At 37.6% G+C, this 21,781-nt stretch overlaps 2 protein-coding genes across 10 annotated transcripts in view; one reads left to right on the top strand and one right to left on the bottom strand.

Moving 5' to 3' along the window:
* TMEM204 (transmembrane protein 204) overlaps positions 1–11,146 on the top strand; it is a 31,807-nt gene extending 20,661 nt beyond the window's left edge. The window contains exon 3 of the mRNA XM_080383470.1: positions 8,996–11,146. Within this exon, the coding sequence (XP_080239596.1) occupies positions 8,996–9,240 (245 nt within the window). The 3' untranslated portion in view covers positions 9,241–11,146. The remainder of the gene's footprint in view (positions 1–8,995) is intronic.
* Positions 1–21,781, bottom strand: part of IFT140 (intraflagellar transport 140) — an 85,642-nt gene that overhangs the window by 37,245 nt on the left and 26,616 nt on the right. For 7 of the 9 annotated variants that reach the window (XM_080383391.1, XM_080383390.1, XM_080383392.1 and 4 more), the window contains 7 exons: positions 20,828–20,955; positions 18,970–19,087; positions 18,386–18,513; positions 15,736–15,883; positions 14,020–14,151; positions 12,807–12,839; positions 11,448–11,644 (listed from right to left, as the gene is read on the bottom strand). In XM_080383391.1, the coding sequence (XP_080239517.1) occupies positions 11,448–11,644; positions 12,807–12,839; positions 14,020–14,151; positions 15,736–15,883; positions 18,386–18,513; positions 18,970–19,087; positions 20,828–20,955 (884 nt within the window). The remainder of the gene's footprint in view (positions 1–11,447; positions 11,645–12,806; positions 12,840–14,019; positions 14,152–15,735; positions 15,884–18,385; positions 18,514–18,969; positions 19,088–20,827; positions 20,956–21,781) is intronic. The other 2 variants (XM_080383393.1, XM_080383397.1) reach the window with 1 other exon arrangement.

Below are 21,781 nucleotides of genomic sequence, written 5' to 3'. Positions count from 1 at the left end.
ACAATATTTAAGGATGTACATCCTTAGTTCTTACTAAATATTTCTTGAGTACTGGCTGGGTAATTTCTGTTTATTACACTTTCAAATATGTTACTGAAAACACAAGCACCCACCTGCTGCTTTTTTCCTTTTCAAAAATCCAAATGATCTGAAGAATTGTTGTGCAATTCAGAAAGAATTATCTTCCGTTATGTCACCCCCTCTAATTACAACTTCTGTTTGGTCTCTAACTCTCATCCTGGAACATGCCAACAAGTGCTGAAGAGAACCACAACGGTCACCAGTAGAATGAAATCTAGTATTATGGAGGAAAGCTCAAGTATATGGCTCAGAATCACAAAGTCAACTATTCTTATTTTTAGTCAGTTTACTCACTGAAACATGTCTGGGTTTCATTACATTTTCCCGAGGTCTGAACAAGAACTAGGTGTACTAAGCATTCTCTTCCAAACCCCATCACAAGTTCAAATCAACCATCTCTGATCCCACTAGAGATTGCGATGACTCCAGGCTCCACTGCTTTTTCACTTCTGCCACCTGCACAAGCATTTGACAGTCATTCAAAAAGGATGGACCTCTGACAGAAAATAAAGCTCCAGGAAGCGAAGAGGAAGGAAAGAAGAGAGGAAACAGCATTGCTCCTGGGATAGCAATGGGATTCACACAGCTCCGAAGCTCTGCAACCTCACACCTCCCAGTTAACAGGAAAGCAAGCTGTTTGCTTTGGAAAGGGCATGTGGTGAAAATGGAACCAGTGTTGTATGTGGAATTGTGTGTCAATGCTCAGAAATTTCCCTCTAGAGGGTTTTGGGGTTTCTGTTTTTTTCCGAGGAACTGTTACAAACTCCATGTGCTGAATATAGGACGAGTAACAGAGCTGACAGAAGAACAGTTGGAAAGGGAAATCCATACAAAGAGGTTAGGGAATAAAGAGCACTTCAGAGAATATTAAACTACTACAAGCAGTAACCTGCCAGACTGGATCAGATCTTAAGGAACTCTAGCCAAGTCTCCAATCTTATACAATGGTGAATATCACAGACTTGAGTGAAATGTTAGAAACATAACGGGGAAAATCCAGGATGAAATATCCCTTACATTAGATCTCATCGTAGTTTCTGAAAGTCCAAGACTGGAATAAATCTGAATCATAACGATTAATATTCTTGCAAATCTGTCTTCAGCATTAAATTACTTTAATACATAACATATCCTGAAGATTAAAGTGTTGTGTTCCTACTGAGGTTGTCATTTACAGTCAAATAAATTACAGTCTCACCTCTCTCAAATTTCAAGCACTGCATTTCAACTCTTCCTACTGTGTTTTTCTGCTGACTGTGTATTTCACTCCAGATCCCTAACGCATCACAGGAAATCTGAGTTCATGCATACTCTAATTTCTGTGCTATTAAATCTAAATCAAACAATTGTTAGACCATTTACCTTCTCTCTTCTTTCTGGGTACTACAACTTTAGATTAGTTGATTTCCAGAAAATCTTAATGCAGAACAGACCATTAAAGCAGCCATTGGAGAATATGGCTGAAGATATTCACAATAGCAATGTGATTCTGATTTCTGTATTACTTCCTTCCACCTTTTTCCTTCACGACACCCTCAAGCCAGATCTGTTCTAAGATGAAATCTACAGAGCTGTAAACCTAATGCTTCCTGAAAAGGAAGCAAATAAGTGAGACACTGCAAATAACCTAAAAATGTTAACAAAAAGAGAGAACTTGACTCCTTGATTTGTGCTAAATATTTTCATTATTTCTCATTTTTATTTCACCTCTGTGCCAAACTTGCTTGTCTTTAGGTGGACTGACAACCTCACAGTAAAGTAATCTTGTTTTCACACATTCGCAAAATGAACTGCATTTGCAAAGATCTTAAAATATAGACTTCTATCCCACTTATTTTGACTGAAATGTTTCACATGAGCAGCTGAACCAGCAAACCAGGAAAAACGGTAGCTCACAAGAAGTATGTTAAACTCTTCAACTGGTATAACTGCAGCAGGGTGAAAATCTGTGTACATTCTTCATGTCTAAATACTGATACACAGCAGGCCATTTGTTGTAGCATCTCAATGTCAAGGGCATGTATTCCGATTAGAAATATGGTAACATAGATATTACCAGATATACTTGCATATCCGAATGATAGTTAAGGAACATGTTTTATGACAGACATAGCATTAGAAATAATGCAGTAATGCAGAAAGCAGCACATGAAATGAAAAGTTCTTCAACTCAAATATTGACTTTATTGCTTAAGAACATGCCTATTATATATATGCATGGAGGTTTCTCCTAAAAAAAAAATTTTTCAAAACAAGTTGACTAGCTAGGTCCACAGTTATGCAACTCCTACCCTTTGGTGCATCAGGAGATTGACAGAAAACATGAAAAATGGAAGCAGAAGACAACTATGGAAACCTCCAGGAGGATCACTTCTCCGTGACTCCTCTCTGCACCAGCTGTTTTTGCTGAGGCTGACAAGAGCTCTTACCTGTGTCTGATAGGAAGTTTACTGTTATCAAAAGCAGAGCTTTCATTGACTCCAGCTGCCTCTGAATCCAGGGTGCCAAGCAACATTTGCAGCTGACTTTGTGTGAAAGTCTGCACATTTATCTTTAAACAGCTGCCCAACAAGAATTATGTCTAATTCATAGGGAATGCTTTTCAACCTTCAGTTCAAGGACTGGCATAATTTCTAAGGAAACCTCCAAAAGGTTACCGAGTAAAGCAAGTTCATTGTCAGTAGACCTAAACTTGTTAAACAGTGCTCTGCACCTCCCTTTGAAGATTTCCAACCAACATAAAGTAGAATTCACTGCCTTACACTGACTAAATCTCCCAGCATTATCAGATTAAAGACAAAAAGGGACCGACAAACTCAAAGAACACCACAAGTGGAAAGCCATTGTAATTCAGTGGTGAGAACTGAAAAAGACAAGAGGGTCTTAGTGCCCCTGAGAAGCTTTGCTGTTCACAACTTGTTTAATTCTAAGAGATGTTACATTCTACCAGAATCCTTAGAAGGAAAATTTTATTGTACTCAATGTACAACTGAAAACCCAAAGGCCACTAAAGGCCCTGTGGAATGATAAACCAAAGCAAGCATACTGCTGCAGCTTTCAGCCTCGTACTACAATGAAGAACATGCAGCTCTTACAGAAGCTCCTTTTGTGCCAGGCTGATATGGAAAAAAGGGTTAATTGATTAATCATTTACATAAGTCCTAAGGCAATCAGACTTTGAGAATACAGTTGAGCTGCTACAAGCAACTTATTCAGGCTTGTGACTCACTGTAGCTAAATCACCCCCTGTAAAAGTTTAATGGGGTGCATAGAGAAAGAGGGTGAAAAAAATTCCCCTCCTTGTTTGCAGTTCTGCTGCACAAGCGTGGGTTGTGAATTCTCAACAGCAGTCTGGTTGCTCTATTTTCCTTGTTCTCCCTTTTCCTGGCAGCAAAGTCATCCTGTAGGACAGGCTGTAAAGAGGAGGATTATAAGTCCCAATACAGACTTTCTACCAACCTCAAAAAACATAATGTAGGTTTCTTCATCTGCACTATTAATGGATAAAAGTAAAAATAAGAAGGAGCAATGTGATCAAGGGGTGTCTGAAAAAAAAAAAAACAAACCACAACAAACCACCCCCCCAAAAAAACCCCAATAAACTATCACAGAAGTAGAAGAAGTGACTGTGAGAGTTCTTTTAAAATGCTAAAAATCTGTAGTTGGCTTGCAGCCAGCTACAGTCAAACAGGAAATTCAGTATACAGATCTGAAATGTAAGTTCAAAAAGTAACATTCTCTCAACCCACCCCCACTCACAGTCAATACTGTCCCAACCAAAAGTCTTCCTAGTGAATTTGTTATCTGTTTCCTTCCCCAGCGGAAAAGCCCCCCCATCCAGGCTTGTTTTGCTACAGATGGGAAACAACTAGAGATAAACAGCAGCTCTATGGGAAAATAAAGTACTTTAAGTAATCTCATCAGGATTTTTAGTAAAGCTGTGGCCTCTGTGCAGACTTTAGACAATACACAATAAAACGATCTGAAATTGACTGACGTACATAATGAAATTAATTCAAGGAAACTCAGCCATGCATCTAAAAGTCATGTCATTGCTACAACATAGAAATGAAACTAAACCAGATGAAAATGTTTAGTATTTTCATAACTAAATTTAAAGAAATATTTGCCATCTGCAGCTCTCCTCAAATTGTCTTGTAAATTAAAAGATCAAGAAGACTGATTGCAAGTAAAGCGATTTTCTTATTATTTTTAGCAGTTACCTATGGAAAATAGTCCGAGAAGCCAACTGTCTCCCTCCAGGTATTTTACTAGAATACTGAAATTAAATTCAGACATTGTTGCTCCATGTTAACAGTATCTATCTAAGAAGTGCAAAGTCACCATAGTCACTTTTAGTCACGGAGGCGGAAGCTACTCTCAATACAAGGTTAATTTTCGTAGGTGTATTTCTAACTGTTCTGAATACAGAGCCAAATTCTGCATTGGCATACTTACATTAACAACAGAGTTATATCCATATTACACAACCATCAACGGAGTAGAATTCCTGCACCTTTTTTTCCCCTAACTGAATACTCACAACTGTGATACACCAAATGAATATTTAACAATATGAAAAGGCAACAAATTAAAATGTTGTCAAAAGATTTCCTAATGTTAGTAACACTCACAATGAAGGTAGTAAGCAAGACAGGAGATACCACTATCATGAAAATACTGTGCTTTAGCAAAATTTTTAGTAAAAATAAAACATTAGTGTCATTCTCTTTCCTTATGGAAATTGAGTATTATCACATCCATACACTACAGTCTGCAACCAAATGGCGCACAGAGGATTATTTGTAGGGTTTCCAAACTAGGAAGACACTACTCCTCAGATACATCCATATAACAAAGGAATAAACGTTACATTTTTTTTTAAATCTACCTTCCCTAGGAAAAAGGAATCACTGAAGGAGAGGCATCAGGCTTCCACAAATAAGTGAATTGAAGGTGTTTGCCCAGTCATTTAGAGAACAGCCTGGTTGCTAAACCTTACATCTCAACTCTTGACTGGTGTACAGGATCACTCTATGGGCAAAGAAAACTAAGTAGCACATTGGAACACTTTGCTTCAAGTACTCTAATTTTGATTAAGTCGTTACAGACAAAACTCTAAACAAACTGCAGGGATTTTCACACATCTTTAGAAAAGCAGCATTCATCAAAATTTAAATATCACCCTATGCAAACTCAGTCTTTTTTGATCAATACAATTTCTGTACCGTTTGCTTGTTCCTACATCTATAAATCCAGTATCAGGTCATGCTAAAATGAAATAGGAATGCTGGAAAAAATAATGCTCCAGCAACATTTTTATTCCAGAGCTTACTTATGCTGACAGAACTGTAAAACTAATTGTGGAAACTCTCTACAGTAGCATGCTTCAAACTCTCCCACCTCTGTCATGTTTTTCTTTCTTCTTAGATGTCAGTTCCTGTCTAGCCTGCAGTGAAGTGCTCTAAAGAGATCCCACATTTTTCACTCAGGAGCTCCAGTGACTCATTCCTGCTATCTGCCAAGTCAGAGAGACTCAAACCCCATTATCCTCCCAGTTCCCCAGCCCCGCTGCTCAGGCACTGGCACAGAACTGCAGAAGGAGAGAAAGCCTCTTGTGTGACTGGCTGCTCGTCTGATCAGGGTTCAGGCAAAGGGCCTGTGAAGGGAAATAGTCTTGCTAGCATGAATAGTTTTATTTTGGGACTTGTAAGGAAGCCTTAGTGCTTTTTCCTGGTGGAAAATTGCTCCATTGGATGGAAAAGATCTCCATGCTAGACCGGCCACCTTCATGAGCTATGTAGCCATTTAGAACAGTAACTGACTATAAGTGATATATAAACAAGAAAAAAAAAAGCCAAGTAATTCAATTAAAAGCTGGCTATTTGGAAAAAAAGTTTAAATATTGGAAGTATTCCTACAGCATTTATTTACTTCTGTTTTACCATAAAGGAACGTGTATAGACAGACCACTGCTGCTTGCCTCTGCTAAATGAGCAAAGAATAGGGCAGAACTCATGCCCAAGGGAATACAGCTCACAAATACACCAGGAATCCTAAAGGTTTTTCCCGGCAGTTTTGCACAAGCAGATTTGACTTTCAGTAAGGAAACTAGAAGTCCTAATCATCCATTACTCCTCTAACCTAGAGATAGTGGTAAATAGCTGTAAACCTGCAGTGGGAAAGTACCAGTCATTAATTCAGTAAGTGGAAATCAAGCTGCAAGGCATGACATAGCGTCAGGATTACTCTAAACTGGTGTTCCTGAACCTAGCTCCCTCTGCCAAGAGACCCTCAAACAAACAATGCGAGAGAGTCTAAAGTGGGCTGTTGTTAATATCTGCCCCTTAGAAGTACCTGTAAGCGGTCACTGGTACAAACAGCTTAGATTCAAAGTGCTTCCTGCTTAAGGTTTTATGATTTTGCTTCACACTTTTTTTATTTATTTTTTATTTAATGCTTTTTGGATTCCCTATGAAAGGGTATGTGAATTGGAAAGAGTTCTAAAAGGAAAGCTGAAAAGGAAAATCGATCACACACAGTTTTGTCATGAGCCAGACTCATCAGTGAGATGGGTCTCCGATTTGGATCTCAATACCCTCCTTCCTATGAATTTTAAGCCGGAAGGAAAAGAAACAGGTCAACAACTTGACTACAGGAGGTGCAAGCAATCTCCCTTTCTCTCAGTTTCCTACCTTTGTGAGAAAACTGCTATCTATCATCCTGTGAAAGAGTGGACTGCAACCTGTGGAAGAGCAAAGCACTATCAGTGTTTATCTGTATTATAAGACCTAAAGACCTCAAATGTAGATGTAGACATACAAATTCTCCATAAGCACATTACAACTAGCACACTCTGCTTCCAAAGCTCTGAAATACAAAACAAAACACAGAATTTTCATCATCTTGGTTCCACAGATAGGGAACTGAGCCATTTCAGAGTTTGAAAAAAAATGAGGTATTCCACAATATGGGAGCTGATCTCCCCCTCTCTTGTCTACCATGTGCCTCAGGACAAACTGAACTCACAGAATGATACTGGAAGTGAGGGGAAAACTATTTTGTTTCCCAGTTCTGCCACAATCTTCTTGTAGGTTATTACCACTAACAATAAAGACATAGATTAAAGCCATACAAGACCCTGATAACACCAAAGTCACGAGAATTCAAAAGCAATTCAAGGAAACATCGCGGAAAAGGAAGAGCACAATTAAGTGTGGCTTTGAGGACAGAAGTAGTGTTCTGCAAACTTCAGTGAGGATTTTGAATGCAGGAGAGAACATTGCCATGTTCAAGTGGTGATGAGATAAGCATATGAATATACAGAAAAATTAACTCCTTCAAAGACAGGTGATTTGCCTTATACAATCCATCCAAGGACACAGATAACCATGCCTTACTTCAAGAGACAGGATTTTTAAAAGCACGTGCAATTTGATATAAGGTAAGTCATCCAACAGTGATTACTGAAAAAAAATGAAGGTTTAAGCTTAATTTGTCAAAATCTCAACTTCACAATTTTTCTACTCAGCCCTGAGTCGTTTTTTGAACAGGATGTGAGAAGCAACTTTCAAACCTGTATACTTTGATATAATGCTGGATCACCGCCTATGTACTGGGATCCCATCTCCAACTCGGCTAACATTAAAACGGCCTCCTGAGTAAGCCTATAGACCCGTTTCGGGAGGGCTAACAAACAATTAGCATACAGATCAGTGATTTGTGCAACTCAAGTCAGTGTGCTCCATCTAGGCAGATTTCTCCCAGATGACAACTTGTTCATTTATAACTATGCTGAACCATTAAACACCTACTAGACTTACTGATAAAATCAGGGAGTTATTAATTGCTGTCCTTACAACTGAGCCAACAGCCTAAAACCCATCCAGATTATGTTAGACTTTTTCCACAGCAAAGGCTACTGAATAGTGGCAAAAGAGCAGGAAAGAGCTATATATACCCTTAGGAAGACATTCCTCACTTGAAACCCTCAAATACGTTCCATCTGTGGGACAGTGCTACTCAGGAGGAGGTGTAGCAAGCAACTGAGTTTCAAACCACCTTCTAGATAGACACAAGAGAGCTGAGGATGCCAGATGTCTCCTGAATTAATACTCATTCATTGCTTATTTTATTAGAAGGGGGATTCAGCCTTCACATAACTGACAGAATAGTAAAAGTATCATGTCTACTTAAGTAGTGATTACTTTTTTCTCCTATTTGAATTTCCCTCCCCATTTTTTTATCTGTATATAATTTGTAACTCTTCTATCTTAACTGCATTACTAATACTCTTTTTAAGAAAGAAACTTGACAGAATGCATACTCAGGATACAATACATGCTCTTCCACGGAAAATCAATCAAGATCCAGAGCCAGATGCCATGTATTAGTGGGAACAGTTATTTCACCTTCCTTTTTTTTTTTTTTTAAGCTTCTGTACTTCTTTATTATTTTTGTAAGATATTTAGCTATTCATCATCTTTGCAGTTTACAATAGTGGCCTGCCTTACATAAACATTTTTAAATTTCAGAGTAAGGGTACCATATTCTGAATAAAAGATTTTTATTATTATTATTAATATACCAGTTTTCTATGTTGGCAACAGGAATAAGACAGATAACATCTGTGTAAGTGAGACAAGAGGATGGGCCAGGGGAGAAAGTAACATGGAATACAGCTAAATGGGAGTAAGAAATTTAAAAAGAGTAAAGAGATTTAAACCTAACATTGAGACTCCGTTTCAGGCACCCAGGCTTTGCATACATCATCATGCTGAAATAAGCCTTTGAGAACACATACAGCACACCATACAGAGGTGGAAACTCATAAATGTTGGCTTATGGCATCCTGCCACTACAGAAATTCAAGAGAGTTAACAGATCAAAAATAATTCTCACGTTCTCCTTCCAGGTTTTGTTCTGGTTATCGGATTGGTGACTTTCTACCGCATCGGACCCTACACCAACCTCTCTTGGTCTTGCTATCTGAACATTGGAGCCTGTCTTTTGGCCACACTGGCAGCTGCCATTCTCATATGGAACATCCTTCATAGGCGTGAGGACTGCATGGCACCCCGGGTCATTGTCATCAGTCGTACCCTGACTGCTCGGTTTCGCCGTGGCCTGGAAAACGACTATGTTGAGTCACCGTGCTGAAAGAATGGACTTGAAAGGGGAAAGATCTCCAAGGAGATCTGCATTGGAGTTGTTTTCTATAAATATATGCTATAATTTAAAACTAAGGGTTGAAAGACATCACAAAGCTCACTCTTGTGGGCAGAGGCCCTCAATTATTATTTGGATGGGCTCCATCTATATACATATGTATAAAACACATAATTTTATATATATTATATTATATTGCCCTCTCCCTCTGCTGTACAGCACAGAATGTTGGATTGTCAGAATCCTGACAGAGCATCAGCAGGGTCAGCTGTAGCAGACACAGAGTGTATGCAATAGAAAGGCAACCAAACATTTCCTCTGTCTGCATAAAGTTATCCTGCCTCCTAATAATAATGTAAAAGCTATAGGAGACCAGTGACAGTAACTTTGGCTTTAACAGGTAACCTGAAAAAGCAGAAAACTTACTATAGAATAAGTGATGATTTTAACAGCTATTTAAATTTCACAAATCTTTAGTCCCTCCACACATCTCTTCAAACAACTTCTCATTAGCTGCAACACCTGCTCCCCAGCCACAGCATAGCCTAGACAGCAAAAAGCAAAAGCAACTCTAACCACTCTAAAGAAAGGGAATGCAGAAGAATTAAGGGGCATTTTTTCAGACGCTTCTTTTGTATCCCGAGACAGAGGTTTGGGTTCATCCTACATGTAAACAGATATGCCATTAAAAACAAGAAAAGGGTACGCAGCTAGAACAGGCCATACACGTTGCTGAAAAATCTACTTCATTGTTACAATGAGGGCAAATATCAACAGAAGGAGGCTACCTGGACTCCCTAATAATCAAGATACTATTAACTTACATTATTGAAAACTATTATTAAAAATAGATATTTAAGCCCAAATTAATTTATTTTCTTCCCAGCTTGCTTTAACATTTGCTGTGACATTTTCAGATTAGAAAGCGTTGTCAGGACACCCAGCTCTGCCCAGCAATGCTCAGAGGCATGTAACACAGTGAATATTTGAGAATATAAGTGCCACTCAAGCACCCGAATCAGAGAATAAGAGACATATGCAAGACTTAAGCATGAGATTTTAAAAATATTTGCCTGGTAAATTAATATGGTAGTGAAATTAAAATAATTAGTACCTTTGGAATTAGGTATAATGTTCATAAGCCTAACCCTGAGAAGCACACAGGCTCACAGAAGTCATGTGCACAGAACTTTGAGGAAGAAAAACATAGTCAAAAACTGTTAGGCAGAAACACTTAGGATACAGGAACTAGAGGCAACGACAGATGTTTAAAACCTCTGAGGACGCTACTCTGAGCACAGTTAACTGACAGGTTTGAAGGACCATGAGCTGTGAATGTTACAAATTCTTTAGGACTGTTGTGTTGCTCCCAGCTGAGTACACTGCTTTTCTTCTTTATCATTATTTCCACCTTACAAATGTGATCATCAAGCTGGCTCTTGAGTTCTGTTCTGCACTCAGTTCTGATGTAATAAGAAACTCAACCCCAACTGCGGCTCTGCACCATGTTCAAAGTGAGTGACACTGCAGAGACTGATGCTCTAGAACAAGAACAACTGCATTGTTCTAGACTATCAGGGTAGACTACCATAAAGCTGACAAAGAGTTTCTTCTAGCAGTAGGTTTGTAAAAACCAACTAAGATTTGTATTCATTTTCCTGCATTACTTTCTGGAAAATATTTTCTAGAAATAATATGCTATGATTAATTGCAGGGTTTTTAAAAAATAAAATATTGGAGTATTTAAAAGACATTATATTATTTCTTCTAATATTGCAATAGCCATATTATAATAATGTACATTTAAATTCTAAAATCAGCTATGTGGTCGGTAAATTTGTAATACTCTGTATTACTGTGATTATTTTAGCTGTATAAATAAAGGTGTGAATGTTCATTTTCTTCTAGTAATAATGTGAGATTTTTCCCATTTAGACAAAAAATATGGTTGCTTGTTATCATTTTTTCCCATTTAGTAAAAAAGAATCCACAGAGCCTGCAGTATCTTGTAGACAAAGAATAAGCAGAGAAAACGATAAAATGTCTGTAAGGTAAACATACTTCATCTTGTTAAAAATGCAAGGGAGAATGAAATCAGAGGAAAAATGCAAAGGAGAATTTAGGAGGATCAAAACTTTAAACTTTCAATGAAAACAAACCGTACCCATAAAGAAATACATAAAAAATACTTATGATACCTTTTTATCAGTTTGATGGATTTGAAGGCCTCATCCATGTCGCCAGCAGTGAGATAGAAGCTGAAGTTCAGCACAGCATCCCGGGTAGTCTTATCACAGTCTCCTAATCCAATGAAATCTCTCATGGGCCTTCTCGCAACCATCTGAGACACCTTTATTGCACCAGACTCTGCTTGTCCATTCTTACTTTCTCCCAGCTAAAATGAGAATGTTATCATTTAGGTGTCAAGTAGGTTGAAACTTACTCCTTTGTACCTATAATTAATTACATTATTTACACTACAGTCCAGGTTTTCTATTTCTGTAGGACCACGATCAATAGTGACAATAGTTGCAATGTTTGAGAACTCCCTAGAAAATGCCTCGAAATATGGAATGTCATAGAAGAGATGAGCATATCATAATGAACAATCACAGCACGTTAGTGACAGTTTGGAGACAGTGTGGTAAAATACCACAGGAGAGGCAGCCTTCTGTTATTATACTAATTATTATTATTATTTTATAAATATTGTTATTATTATTTACTATAATAACAACTATTATTTTAAGTCCCCAGATTTCTGGAGATTTCAGATAACATTTCTCTAGGGTTTGTCTCGTCTCAAAAATGAGTATTCTGTTCTGAAAGCTAACTTTCAGACCCAATTCTTCTATTCTTGCCTTCACGTGAAGCTTATGAATTCTAAAGTTCAGATTCAAATCCCTTCCCATACAATTAGCAGTTCTGGAGCTCCAGTGATACTTTCACCAGACATTGAAAGGCAGCTCAAAGCAATTACAACATTCATTCAGAAAAAGAATAAAGTCAATCATCAATATCAAATGATCTTTCTAGAGTATAACAATTTTCACAAGCCAAACAGTGCAAGATCATCCGAGTCATGAAGGACACCAAATTTCACATATACTCTACTCTAATTGTATAGTTAGATGAGATAACCAAATATTATGGTTTACAGAAGCCAATAAAAAAAATAGTATTATATTATTATACACTGAAGGTATTGAATATTGTAAGAGACAAATCAGCAGTGCAAATTCATGTGACTACAGTTTGGGGAATTTCTGGAACCAGGACAGAAAAACACTACAATGAATAAGGAAGAACCCTGAAATGAAACTTGGCCAAAACAGACTTGTTTCATCAACTTGATTTGCTGTATTTAAAGCAGACTGCTCATATACTAAATCATGTTTCTAAAATGAATTATTATATTCATTTTATTTTAATATAATGATTTATTATTATAAATTAGTAATTTAGTCACTAAAAGTAACCTACTGAAGAAAGAAAATGGAAACAGAAGAGAAAAGCAGAAAATGAAGGAAGAGGAACAAAATAATGCAGATACTTACAGGTTTATAGACATATCCCCTCTGAAAAAACAACTAATGGTAGCAATAATCCATACAAAATTAAAAAAAAAAAAAAAGGGGGGGGGAGGGAGAGAAAAAAAGAAACATAATATCAAAGTAAAATAGCATGATACATGATGGGGGGAAGTGTTAAAAGAAAATTAGAAAAAGCAGCAGATCACCTTTGACCTTTCAAATTAAGGGAAAAAGGAAAGTAAAATAGAGTGCAACTCTAAAAGCTAAATCTGCACAGGAAGAGTGACAACAGTCAGTTCTTTGGAAGGGAGCTAGACTGCAAAGTACTGCTCTGAATCTAAATATAATAAGTAGAAAAACATCTAGATACATTCTCCCTGTTTAACACTACTCCTAAATGTCATTAAATTAGATTTATGTGATCTCATTGGTCTGTCTTATTCAGAAGATTTAGAGGATTAGAAGTCTTATTAAGTTCCTGCAGATTTTACAAAAATAAATGCCTTGGTGGAATGAACAGGCTCTGTTAAGCTCCCCCTATAAGAAGGGAACAGTGCAAATCACCATCTTAACAGGGACTAAGAAACTCAGATCAGAGCTTAACCAGAAAACCAAGCTGTAGGTAATAGGCTTCATTTCTTCCAGTATGCATGGAATTATGCACAGTATTATTTACCTAAGATGCAAGCAATTTTGTATTCTTGTTCAAGTTTAAGAAGTTAAAGCATCCATTCCTGGTATTTGTAGCACATAGGCATTTGGTGACAGTGCAGAATGAGTATCCTTGCTCTTCAGTATTCTGTAGGGATTAAGCTCCATTCCAACAAGGAAATGGGTTGCTTCTGCTGAAGATATTTGGAAATGTCCCCTCTTACAGCCTATGTAAAGTTCACACACACACACACTACTTGCAATAGGCATGGTGACTACGTAAAGTAGAAAGTATTTTTTTCACATCCCTTATCTTAGTTGCATTCCCTGGTAATTACTGTGTCTTCTATGCTTGCACACTGCATCCAGTTTGCAAATCCCATGAAAAGCCAATTCAGTACAACTTCCACAATACTGCCAAGTACACCTGCATTGGAATTGTCTTTATGACATTTCTACATGTGATGCAGCAACTGCCATTTGAGTTGCTCTACTTACCCCAGACTCCGTTTGGTTAAATGTAATCCCTACGCAGTGAAAAGTCTTAATTTATCAGAAGGGAAGGAATCACAAAAGATTTCCTCACCTTTTTTGCAAAGTAATAATGTGGCACCTCCATGCCCAGAAGAACTTGGTAGGATGAAGGCAATGGAAAACTGTCCTGAAGCAAAAGGCCATGCTCTTCAGTACTGAAGAATGATATAATCCAAACATCCACCTGCAAAAGGAAGCAAAGCATTGTTTTGTTTTTACGCTGCAATATCCTTCTTCCATTTTGTTTTTATTTTCCATGTTCACTTGGCAGAACCTTCTCTTGAAAATAGTATGACATATACATGCACACAAACACACCTGCTGGAGAGGGCAGAGCTGCATGCTTCCTCCCTATAGTAAGTGGCCAACAACTCATTCTGCATTACAGACTGTTCCTACTGCAAAGGGACCCCCACCTCTGCCTTTCAGGAACCAGCTTTGCCGGCCATAAAGAGGGAAGTCCCTGGCCACAGACTGCTGCTCTACAAGTCTCTCTCACAGATCTGACTCAGGTCAAAGAAATACTCTCAACTGTTTTCAACAATTTATTTTTAAATCCTATATTACTGCTACTGTAATTTCAGCAGCTCACTGGCTGCTTTGAGTTCCTGGGGAATATACATAAACTATTTTTAAATGGCTGGTAACAGCTTAAATACTGACCTGACTCAAGTCAAAATGAAACATTTATTTCCAACTAAAATTAATCAGACTTCTTATTTCTTAAAACACACAGTTAAAAGTTCTGTTGAATAAGGGCCAAAATGTTGCACTTCTTTTTTATCTTTTTTATTTTTCAGCTTTATGTAGAAGCCAAACACTTTTACTTGTTTACATTCAGAATATTAGGTTGAAGTGTTCTTTCTCTTTACTAGAAGACCTTAGCAGGGCTTTTTGAGACATCCTTATTCCACTCCTCCTTTCTACATTGATCTTCCTTAGAGTTTTCCAAGGTTGCTTCAACCAACAAAAGAAACAAAGAACTTTCTATCTCTAATTGAAAGAGGTTTACCTAAAATCATGCATGACGACATTTCAAATCAATTTAATATTTATGAAGGACAGGCAGTTCTGTACAGACAAAACTGTAAGGACCGCTACAATTACATTAGCAGGGGGAAGCAGGGAAGAATTGTTGGTCTGATGACAGAATTTTTTTTATTAGATAATTTCTGATCAATAAAAATGAATTCTTTTTTCTAATGTAAAAAAGACCACAAAAGATCATTTGGAAAGTACCATAAAGATGTACTATGTCTGATCAGAAAAGCAGAAGATGGTAAGAACCGGGTGGGAAGAGTGTACTTCACTATTCACCTTAATGGTGGGGGTCCCTGTTGTTCTATCAAATTAATTCTGGCTGCTAAGAATGGACTCAAGATATAAAATCTGCATGATCTTTTTAAAAACGAGACTATGTATCAAACTTCTAGATTATCAATTCACTCAATGTAACTTGAAAAACCACAGTCCCAATACAAGCTTGCATTATGATCATCCTCAAAACTCTAGCATAAAGAAACCACCTTTCTTTGTCCCTGTATACAAGCTAGGGCTAAACCCAAAAGCTAACCTATAGTGACTGCCTGAAGCCACAGACACCAAACATGTAGTTTTGTTACTTATTTTTGTACAAGATAATGTATACTACCTACTCCCACAACCTTAATGAAGGAGCAATGATTTATTACTTTGACAGGGAGAACTCCATGTAAAGCAAGGTAAAACAACAAAAAAAAAAACCACCAAAAAACCCAAAAGACCATACTGTGCTCTCGGTCTGGTTTTTATTCTGGTCTGGAGTTTGTAGGCCTGTTTCAAGAATTGCTTCACACACAAAAAGCCTTGGTTCACTCTGGTCCCAGAAATGGCAAGCAGGGACATGCCACTGCAACTCTGGATACTCCACAACAGACCTACCAAAAGACAAGAAAAAAAAAATGTAGAAAGGAAGACTAAATAATTCCAGCCCATTCAGAGCATCAGCGTCAATAAAGGACTAACCAAGGGATAATTTTCAGATAATGATCAGTTATCTATACCAGTGCCTCTGCGTGGTAACATTAACCCTTTACATTTTCCTACCTCCTAACACTTTACACATGGCAACACCACTTTTAGTTTGTTCTATATACGTTAACAGCGACTAGAGGACATAAAGCATTTCTGTGGGAAAAAAAAGCTGGTACTGCCACAAATACAAATAGGCACCCAAAATCTGCCTCCACTGAGACTGTGTGTCCTATGGAAACATGGAACATCCTTCAAGTGATCTGCCTTAGCAACTGTTCTGGTGTAGGTACTGTAACATGGGGAATACCTCAGCTCTGTCTTCTTGTGGGTTTTACAACCTGTCCCCAGGGTCCTTATTGCCAGCACTGCTGGCAGCACCCAGCCAGGTTACAGACAGCTTGAGTGCAGTGATGTGCATTTAGATACGCAGTAAGGAGGGATTCTGAGTACATATGCCTCATGTTCAAATTCAGCTAAGCAGCTGTTACAAGAAATCACAACTAGACAATTGTGATTAAACTGATGGGGCGGGGGGGGGGGGGGGGGGGGCGGAAATTAGTTTATGTTCTCAGGCAACAGATCTCTCTACTGAGAGTTCAGCAAAGAGACCTGGGCATGCAGTGCAATCGACACTTTGAACCACTAAACTTTTCAGTGCTGAGGGAAACTCCAGTTGCAGCTGAACCTGACTGGCAGCTGGGGGATTTCAGTCTCTTGTTACGCCACAGTTCGTCCCCTTCCCTCACACTGCATTTGAACCTCATACTGCATATAAAGAATTTTGAGGCACTGTTAAATAGCACATTAAGCACTAGGACAATGCCTGAAGCCTTAGGAAAAGCCACCCTCTGGCAGCAGTTTAAATAAGAAACATCTTATTGCCTCCTTCAGGCATTTAAATACTACTTCAATGCCAGCCATGTTAAGACTCTAGACATAAAGAATCATACTACTTTAGCAATGGCTTAGGATTCTTCTGAAAAAAGTGAAGAATATAAATAGATGTCAAATTTCAAAAGAAAGAGAGAAACCAAAGACATCATTAAAATAGTTTTCTCATTTGCTGTCAGCACTGAAGGGTGGATTTTGTGGGGAGGACTGGAGTAGGGCTGGAAGGCAAAAGAAGGGAGATATTCAAAGGGATGCAGAAATACACCATGTCCTATCCATGCCACTGAATTAAAAATAAATTACTCTCAAACTAAAAAGCAGTATTTGTAATAATATTGGGAGTGTTTAGATTCTGCCTCAGGAGAAGAACTGTAGATTATTATTATTTTCTAGTGAGTTTACTCATTTCAATTTCAAGATACCCTAAAATAAAGCACAGATAAATGGATTATTCACACGGACACCACCTAGCATTTAAATATCAGTGAAACAGCACTACTAGCTTGTGGTGGCCTCTGTCGGGCTATACAAGATAATACACTTGAAAAAAACCACTTATTGTTACACTGTTCGCATAACTGAGCAAGACCTAAGGCCCTGAGTTTGTGCACTTCTTAGTTTTCGAAGAGCTGGGCAGTTTCTTCCTGTTTTCAGTGATAAGAGTGAGTAAATCCTTTTTTGCTTGCAACACCTGCAGCAGATAGTTACTAAAAAATCAAACCACCTACTATTCCAACACTGTTTTTTCTTAGGAAACATATAGCCAAAAGAACTATTGTAAAACCAAATGGGAATTTTTACCCTAAAATTCCACTGTACTTCCATGAGAATTCATAGTTCATTGCATTTTGCTGCCTCGCTAGGATTTCTAATGTATTTGCCACAGAACGGCTAGTATGAAAACAAAGCTGTCCGTTCTAAGTGGACATTTAATGAGTTTTTATCCATACAAAACCATCCTGTATTGGACTTTAACTTTTTTCCTAGTGAGAGCTTCAGAATGTCCTCTTTTCAGTTACTACCCTGTAAATTCTTCATGGAAGTGTAGCTTTCACAGATCTTCCAAAGTTTTTCTCTATGTTAAGATCCAGATCTCTTGAGTCAGATATGGTTTCCACATATCTAATAGTTCCCACTGCATTTCTCTCCTGTGAATCTGTCCAATACCTCCATGAACCCTTCCCCTTCAACATCTCTTAACTTTTTGGCATGGAGTTCCTTAGCTCAGATGTATACTGCCTGAAGAACTGTCTCCAACTGCTTATTTTGAGCTTACTTTCTGTTATCTTTGTTTGACACACTGTAGTTCATATATTGGAAGAGACAGGGATGTAGGCTGATTGACATAAAATGCACCATTTTTAATTAACTCTTTAGAGATAAAAATAATTAAATTTGTACAACCTCCTACACAAACACAGAGGAATGTCAGTGTCAAGGTGTTGCTTGTCATCATAGGGTAGATACCTACCGTAAATCCACAAGTAATAATTCTCAAAATAAAAGCTTCTTACTTGTCAATGCTTTGTCCAGATGAAAGCTTCTCTCTAACATTTCCCTTTTCAGCCTTGAAATCAAAGAATGTAACTTGGTCCATCTCAACATCATAGAAACAGATCTTGGAATCAACATTCCCATCTGCCTACAAGAAGAGAAAACAAAAGCAGCTGAAGCATGCAGTCAAAAAGAAAAAAAAAAAAAAAAGGTATGTTTTTCTCATCTGACTCCTCTCAGTTTTGTTTACTGGTAATGACACAAGAACATTCTTTGGAAGAAATATCAGAAAATTTCTGGTTGCTTTTCTATTCTAGCAAATTAGCCTTGATTTCTTTAACATGCTACAAAGTACCTTCTGTAACTAAAATATTGCTTCTTTTGCTGGGTTGCTTTTCTCACCAAATGTACAAAACCACAACATATCTTAATTTTAGTGTTTAGTTACATGCTTGGACGCCACATTTCAAGGACTAATACTCTGCATAGAGCATGTAGCTTCATTTCTGAGAAGTGAATCTTGTGTCAGTAATCTTTTTGAACTGCACTGCTCTGTTAACTGATGGTTAGGTCCTAGGGTGATAAGCAAAGAGCTTTGCCTCACCTTGCTAACAAGGATGCTGACTTTATTGCCATTAGCATTGCATTTGACAGATGCAATGCCTCCAAGGCCAGGAAACAGCTCGGAGAAATTCTTGCTATTGCAGTGCACTTTTGCCTCTCTGTGGAAAGGAAAAAACTTAAATCATATGGTGGCAAACAACTGGGAATATGCATCAGCCAAAACATTTTTTAAATTACGGGTAGGACTTTTAAAACCAAATTATTTCTACCTTATGACACCACTGCCCCAGAATCCAGCTTCCCTCTCCAGAGAACTGCTGTGACTGCCCTTCTTTCAGGAAGAAGTTAATGAGACATTTTTTCCTTAACAAATCAGCAAGATTAAACTTCAGTGCTCCTACAGGATTCCCAAAACAGGGCTCTACAGCAAGAGCATCCTACCAGAATTCTGAATTTAGAGGTCTGTTTTTCCTATATAAGTTGAACAGTACCATGAATGCTGAACACAGCCCACCATGTAAGTTCTGTGTATGGAAGACACACTGTGGAGCAGAAGTAAAGAAATGTCATTGGGGGGTGGTATGTATATCATCTTATTGGTCACTTTCCCTTTATACAACAGTTCCAGAAAACTGTGTCACTCACATACTTAACAACCACCCTTCCCCAACCCCACCCCCCTGCTTTTTTTATTATCTCAAAAGAATATTACTGCTGGTATAGATACAAACCCAGCGATCATTCAGCAACAAAGAGGACCAAGCTCATGCATCAAAAGAACATGACAAAGAAATTACAGTAATTTAGACCCATTACATGATCCCATGAAAAAAAATCTTTGATTCTGTAAAAATAACATTCTTGGGTTACACATTTAGACCTCTCATTTATTCTAAGCCAACTACACTTGCTTTGAAATTAAAGTACGCTACACCGTTACCATTTGAGAAGGGTAGCCACAAAATTTTATGTAGCATGCAGGAGTTCAGCTACTTCTTCTCCACTACCAAACATCATAATGCAATATATGTGCTAGTTAACACCCTGCCCAAATCAAATAACCTTCAAATTTTGTTCCATGCGGAATTTGTGTGATCTCGGCACAGGTAATGAGTTTCCAGGTTGGTAACTAACTAGACCTTAGAATTCCTCTGGTGACACCATGTAAGGAAGAACAAAATCCATTTCACTCTTGAGGTTTTTCAGGTTTTCAAAATTACAGATAGCAATAAATAATCGATAATATTCTTTATATAATTATATAAATAATTATATTTATTTATTTCTATCATATATAAAAATATACAGATATTTTTTCAAACTGTAGGTCGTGTCAGGCATGTATCTTTTTCATGCCACAGCTGTTTGTCAATACAGCAACAGACAGTAAAGTTTGAAAGAAATCAAGTAAACTTCTTTCTTAACCTAAACAGGGAGGAAGAACAATGTCCCCAATTCTAGGTTCACTTCTTTCATGAATTCACTGAACAAAGTTTGTTGATTTATGAGGAGATACAAGACCTGGCTTTTTTTTTTCTTTTCTGTATTTCAACTCCGAGGTTAAGGCCTTGTTCAAGTTACCAGCAGAAACATGTGACATCCTTGTCTCCATCTTCCATAAATTATCCACCCATTTTCAAATGCACACAAATATCCCTCATAATATCCTCTCTTAAAGATTATTATTACTATTATTATTCATCCCATGATTTGTATATAATTCTGTGGCTCTTCCTTTGCCATCATTTAGGCCATCAGTTCACAGAGGCTGAATGTATTGTCTCAAGATTCAAAGTGGCTATCGCTTTTTATCAGATCAAAACCAGCTAAAGATTCTCTCCTCCCCACAGAATATACACCCAATTATAAACAGATGTTTTTAAAAGGCTTATCAATACCTGCGAGAGAGATCAAAGATTTTAAAGTGAGCCAAATCCGTTCCCACAACCAGGAAATTTCCACATATATCCAAGAGGCATGGATTCCCCTCTGCTTCAGAGAACACCAGTAGCTGTTTAACTGTGCCCTGCGAAGAAATGTGTAACACCAGGTTTGTGTCTTTGGAGTCTAACTAGAAAAGACTTGTTTTGCCAGCAAGTTAAGTAACTAACAGCTGAACTTTCATGTTAGACAAATCACTACCAGCAAAATGAGAGAAACTACACAATCTCTACAAACGCAATCTGTCTTTCAGGTTGAAAACTGGATGTATAGCCTCCAAAAAAGTAAAAATTTAGAGGTATCCTCCTGCAACAATTTCCTTTTCAATGATACAACCTTTTCCAACTGAGAGGGATACAGAAACACAGGTCCCTGAAGGGCCCTTTAATAGACAGCTGCAAAAATAAATATACGAATGGAATCAGTCCCTATTGTGATAAATCCCACTTGTTCTGGAATACAATATTTATTTAACTAAATAAAATTATATATCATAGAACTCTGATAATTAGTTTCTCTTTTAGTTTCTGACAGACTAGGAGAGGCTGCAAAGGCTAAGCAAAAGATTTTGCAGTAACACAGAATGTGCAGGGGGTATTTTTCATTATTTTATAAGAATATTCAGTATGTTCATCTTCCTGTCAGTAATATACAGACACATTAAATCTGCATGTAACTTTGATCCTGTTAAAGTCTGAACCTTACAGAATTCCATTCTTTTTATAAATACTTCTTAGTTACAGTGACATAGTGTTTAAAGTGAGAGACTTTTTAAAGAACACAAAATGCCAAAGATCTTTCTACTGAAATACTTGAAATATTTTTCCTATGACAAAGGTAGAGTTAATTGTTTTACAGAATATCCACTTAACTTTTAAGCTGTAACACCAGCCTTTGAAAACAATAAAGCA

This window comes from Falco punctatus (assembly GCF_963210335.1).
Source record: "Falco punctatus genome assembly, chromosome: 4".
In the NCBI taxonomy this organism is placed as follows: domain Eukaryota; kingdom Metazoa; phylum Chordata; class Aves; order Falconiformes; family Falconidae; genus Falco; species Falco punctatus.
Note: the sequence above shows the minus strand (reverse complement) of the source record. Positions and strands in the feature narration are given on the sequence as shown.